Source organism: Dendrobates tinctorius, unplaced genomic scaffold, assembly GCF_039654945.1.
Source record: "Dendrobates tinctorius isolate UK_male_01 unplaced genomic scaffold, ASM3965494v1 ptg000045l, whole genome shotgun sequence".
Classification (NCBI taxonomy): domain Eukaryota; kingdom Metazoa; phylum Chordata; class Amphibia; order Anura; family Dendrobatidae; genus Dendrobates; species Dendrobates tinctorius.
This window is the reverse complement of record NW_027361713.1, coordinates 1625693-1631692: the sequence shown is the minus strand read 5'-3', so window position 1 is coordinate 1631692 and position 6000 is coordinate 1625693. Positions and strand designations below refer to the sequence as shown.

Below are 6000 nucleotides of genomic sequence, written 5' to 3'. Positions count from 1 at the left end.
GTTACCATGGCTACGCGCTCTTCCCGGCATGTCTGGGCCGCCTTCCCCTCGTGGCATGCTGGGTGGGGGAGTAGCCGGTCGGCTATGTGAGGGTGGCGTGGCCGGCAGTTACGCTACACGCTGGGGGCTGCGGCTTCATCTGTGCACAGATACATTGGATGCCAACATTAGAAACACTCTATTTAAGGTTAGTAAGCCCTTGTAACCAGACGCACTTACCCCCCTGGACGAAGCTAACGCGAAACACGCGTTGGGACCTTCACACCCACAGGTCGTATGCTCTATATGCACTTTACTCTCCCTGGTACCTGCCTCTTATGCTGACATACAGCCCACCCTGCACATCTCAGCTTAACTCATATATAGCCGGTTTCTTCTTAGCCTGTATATTTGGTAGTTTAATGTCACTTGATATCTTTTCATTAGAGCAGGTTTTTGTCCCATTATGGAACTGTCCGTGTATTTGGGGACGCATTCTGCTCATGTGTGCACTGGTTAAACATCAGTATTTTTCTAGGACATACCACCTTCTAGGCATTTTTTCATACTCACCTTTGTTGTTTACATTACACTATATAGACTTTATTTATGTTCTCTTGGCTTCACTAACCAGGATTCTTTGTATCATTGTGACATAGAACTGTTTACAGGTGATGTGCATGGTGTTAGCACTGAGTCTATTATTCTTATAGTGCATATGTATTCTGGGGTGTTATATTGGATACTCATCTCCTTTTATCATATTTGTCTATGTCTATGTTTTTTGCATTGACTGAATAAAATGGTAGTATTTTTATGGCTATATGCTTCCGTAAATCCTTTTTCGATGATAGTTTTGGTGGAAGAGCCACTTTTCTAGGCCTAATTTTTTTTGAATATGACATGCGCTAAAAACTGCAGGCAAACCAAAAGGAGCCCTGGGTGTTGGCCCGTAAAAAGTAATAACATGATAAAATGATTAGGCGCTAAAAGTGATACAGCAACAAGAGAATAGCCAAAATGGTTAGAAATGCACAATTGGTGAAGGCTGGATGAGTAGCACTGGCAAGAAGAACAGTGGTGCAAAATATATAGTTGCAATGTGAAAACTAATTTATTTTGGGACAAGGAGCCCACAAGGTAAAACCAATAGACAGTAAATAAGTGTCAGGCAGGATATGCCAAGAAGTAGTAAAGCTGTCTTACGGCAAGGAAATATGAGCAATAGCAGCCACCGACTGATGGAAGGAGTCCTTTAGGCAGAGGTGCAAGGAGTTCCTGTTATCCACGGTGCGGTAAGTGAAGGTCCACAAGGTTCCAGCACTGAATGTGTGCAGAGTTAAACTCCTTTGATGTCCCGATAGGAGCGCGGGCGGTTTTAACTAAGGTGCTCCGGCGGGTAGCGTCCCTGGTAACTACACGACAGTCTTGGATGAGCGTGTGACGTCACAGCAGTTAAACACGTTTAGTGTCTACTGTTTTAAATCTTGTGGACTCATTATCTCAATATAAATTGTTTTTTGTACTGGAACTATATAATTGGCACCAGTGGTTTTTTTTTGTCAGTGCTACTCATCCATTTAATTATTTGGATATTCTCTTGTTGGAGTATCACTTAGTGCAACAGTGCCGAATTGTTTTATCACAAAACACCACTGTTTTTCACTTTACCTGCTGTAAAAATTGACCAGCTCTGAGTGCGGTAATCCATACTACCACCTTTGAAAACTCTACCATTTTGTAAAAAACTCATAACTAAACTAAAGCAGTTTAACATACCAGATAAGAGTCTTAAAGTTGAAGCATATGTACAAAACAGAACTTAAAATAGAAAGATAAAGTGTAAGATGTATTAGTTGGGAGGTAATATTATAGATGGAGTTGAAAACCAAAATAAATAACACAAAGTTATGGCACAAATTACAAAAAAAAAGGAGGTGGGGGAAGGGCACCAATATCTGAACATGTCCATGTGAACTAGGAAAGGGGAGTCACAGCATGCACAATCCATTGCTGCACAGCACTGTGGTAGAAGCCCAATGGATTACAGTACTTTCAGCTGAGCTCTTTCTGCTGCAACCTGCTTCCCAGTTTGGAGAAAAAGCGACAGGAGAAGGAGGGAGTCCATAGAATGAACAGGTCATCTGATATCAGGTAATGCACTTTGGCTAGGCATGGGGACGGCTCCATTGTTGGGATGGCAACTTTGTCTCAGGCTTTGGAAGTAGGATGCCTGCACGGGTTTGTGACCCTGTAAAGCAAGGACCGCCTCCTCAATGCTGAACCAGCACCTTTTTCGCCCTATGAAAGAATAACTAGAATTGTCATTTAAGATCATAGTTTTCATAACTGACAAACATTCATACACTAATCAGGTTTCCAGCATGCTTTGCTGTAAGAATGAGAACGTCTTGATCAAGCAACAACGTCTTGTAATACCATACTCTGGAGAGTAAGCAATGATCATGAGCGCTCACCCATCTTGTACTCTATACTACACTGGCTGGATGACATTTTATTCAAACATTAGCATGCTCACTCTTTCCTACCCTTTTCTCAATAATGTACTATTCTCTTAGAGCAAAAACATGATTACTGACAAATGAATTAATGATCACACCTAAACCAATGCTTACATGATCATTAACCCAAATGTAAAATACACATAGCAACAAGCTCTGTCCACAGCAATATCATAATAAAATTAAAAGTAAGATGGTTACCAATATAAATGCTGACATAAATGACATGTAATAATCAAATTGGAGCAGCAAGTATTATGGATCTGTCATTTAAAATGCAGTGGCGTGTATGTAAGAATGCTGTGTCCTTCAAACAAGCCACACAGTTAAATATTTCAGCTGATTTACACAGTGTGCACACGTTGCAGATTTTGATGCATTTCCACAGCGTTTTTGGACGAACGGAATTGCATCAAATCTGCAGTGCACCACAAATATTAATCTATAACGGGAGGTTTCTGGCCTCGCTGTGCTCGCATTAGGACACCTGTGTTCCGGTTCGACAGGTGTACCGCCCCAGTCAAACTCCCCTCCTGCCACTGTCCCAGGAGCGGGAAATGGAGATTTGTTGTGCACATGCTGCGGAAAAATATGCGCAGATTTGCAGCGTTTTTAATTTTATGTCAATTCTTTTTGTGGATCTGCAGCATTTCTGTTCCCACTGACTTCCAATGAGTCACGCAGATCCGCAGCAAAACCGCAGGTTTAGAAAGATCCGCGGTTTTGCTGCAGATGTCGGTGCGAGAAACGCTGCAGATAGGGAGGAGAAAGTGTGTGGGCAGAGCTATGTATGTGTGGAGAATGTGTCTGAGTATGCGCGGGGGTCTGCGGGGCTGTATGTAGGCAGGCATCGTCCAATGGGACTACTAGTCCCATCCGGCTATGCCTGCTACAGTGACAGCTAGCCAATGATGGGACAGTAGTAATCCAATCAGGCTAGTGTGTTCAAGTGTAAAAAAAAAATAAGTTAAAAAAATATAAAACACACAAACACACACACACAGCTAATCCCTGATGCCCTTGATCACCTGTAAAAAAAAAAAATTAAAATAAAGCAATAGTATACTCCCTGTTCCGACGTAATCCATGTAATGAGTGTCCCACGACGATCTCCCGTGGAGAGCTGTCACATCAGCAGATGTGACTGCTCTCCAGGGGCTCCAGTGATACAATGACTGCAGGTTTCCTCCCACAGCGCCACCGTCAGAAGTCAATGGAGTTCATGCTGTCACTTGCGACACTGCTGTGTGGGAAAATTCTCATGCAGCAATGCTGTAAAGTGAGAGCATGAACTCCAGTGAACCCTCCGTGATAACACCGCAGGAGGCATTATCTCCTGTCAGTGTGTCACTGGAGGCCCTCAGGAATTAGGCGTACAATAAAGATGGGAAACTGTTTCGTGTTTCTTTTTCATTAAAATACTTTATTCTGGCTGTTCTTTTTAACCCTTTACCAACTCTATGATTACTAATGGATAGGTATCTTATTGACACATCTCCATTATTAAGCCGGGCTTGATGTTACCTTACAATACAAAGGTGACATCAACCCCACATGTCACCGCTTCAGATCAGTGGGAAGAGAGAGGCCAAGTGCCGGAATTGGTGCATCTTAGAGATGCGCTAGTTCAGGGGAAGCAGGGGGCAGATGCTTGGGGGGGGGGGACCAATAACCATGGTCACTTCATAGGCTATGAATATCAGCCCCTAGTTGTCGGCTTTTCCTCTCTGGTGCAAAAAATTGAGTGGGATCCCGCGCCTTTTTTTTTTTTAAATTAAACATCTTGTTCATTACTAAACATCGGCCCTGGCCAGACAGATCGACACATCGGCCCTGGCCAGACAGATCGACACATCGGCCCTGGCCAGACAGATCGACACATCGGCCCTGGCCAGACAGATCGACACATCGGCCCTGGCCAGACAGATCGACACATCGGCCCTGGCCAGACAGATCGACACATCGGCCCTGGCCAGACAGATCGACACATCGGCCCTGGCCAGACAGATCGACACATCGGCCCTGGCCAGACAGATCGACACATCGGCCCTGGCCAGACAGATCGACACATCGGCCCTGGCCAGACAGATCGACACATCGGCCCTGGCCAGACAGATCGACACATCGGCCCTGGCCAGACAGATCGACACATCGGCCCTGGCCAGACAGATCGACACATCGGCCCTGGCCAGACAGATCGACACATCGGCCCTGGCCAGACAGATCGACACATCGGCCCTGGCCAGACAGATCGACACATCGGCCCTGGCCAGACAGATCGACACATCGGCCCTGGCCAGACAGATCGACACATCGGCCCTGGCCAGACAGATCGACACATCGGCCCTGGCCAGACAGATCGACACATCGGCCCTGGCCAGACAGATCGACACATCGGCCCTGGCCAGACAGATCGACACATCGGCCCTGGCCAGACAGATCGACACATCGGCCCTGGCCAGACAGATCGACACATCGGCCCTGGCCAGACAGATCGACACATCGGCCCTGGCCAGACAGATCGACACATCGGCCCTGGCCAGACAGATCGACACATCGGCCCTGGCCAGACAGATCGACACATCGGCCCTGGCCAGACAGATCGACACATCGGCCCTGGCCAGACAGATCGACACATCGGCCCTGGCCAGACAGATCGACACATCGGCCCTGGCCAGACAGATCGACACATCGGCCCTGGCCAGACAGATCGACACATCGGCCCTGGCCAGACAGATCGACACATCGGCCCTGGCCAGACAGATCGACACATCGGCCCTGGCCAGACACATCGGCCCTGGCCAGACACATCGGCCCTGGCCAGACACATCGGCCCTGGCCAGACACATCGGCCCTGGCCAGACACATCGGCCCTGGCCAGACACATCGGCCCTGGCCAGACACATCGGCCCTGGCCAGACACATCGGCCCTGGCCAGACAGATCTCCCTGGCCAGACAGATCTCCCTGGCCAGACAGATCGACAGATCTCCCTGGCCAGACAGATCGACAGATCTCCCTGGCCAGACAGATCGACAGATCTCCCTGGCCAGACAGATCGACAGATCTCCCTGGCCAGACAGATCGACAGATCTCCCTGGCCAGACAGATCGACAGATCTCCCTGGCCAGACAGATCGACAGATCTCCCTGGCCAGACAGATCGACAGATCTCCCTGGCCAGACAGATCGACAGATCTCCCTGGCCAGACAGATCGACAGATCTCCCTGGCCAGACAGATCGACAGATCTCCCTGGCCAGACAGATCGACAGATCTCCCTGGCCAGACAGATCGACAGATCTCCCTGGCCAGACAGATCTCCCTGGCCAGACAGATCTCCCTGGCCAGACAGATCGACAGATCTCCCTGGCCAGACAGATCTCCCTGGCCAGACAGATCGACAGATCTCCCTGGCCAGACAGATCGACAGATCTCCCTGGCCAGACAGATCGACAGATCTCCCTGGCCAGACAGATCGACAGATCTCCCTGGCCAGACA

At 48.2% G+C, this 6000-nt stretch overlaps 1 protein-coding gene across 3 annotated transcripts in view; it reads right to left on the bottom strand.

Annotated features, from left to right (window-relative positions):
- Positions 1 to 1807: 1807 nt before the first annotated feature.
- The window catches only part of NUDT3 (nudix hydrolase 3), a 56550-nt gene continuing 52357 nt past the window's right edge, over positions 1808 to 6000 (bottom strand). For all 3 annotated transcript variants that reach the window (XM_073575583.1, XM_073575582.1, XM_073575585.1), the window contains one exon: positions 1808 to 2280. In XM_073575583.1, coding sequence (XP_073431684.1) covers positions 2120 to 2280 — 161 coding nt within the window. In that variant the 3' untranslated portion in view covers positions 1808 to 2119. The remainder of the gene's footprint in view (positions 2281 to 6000) is intronic.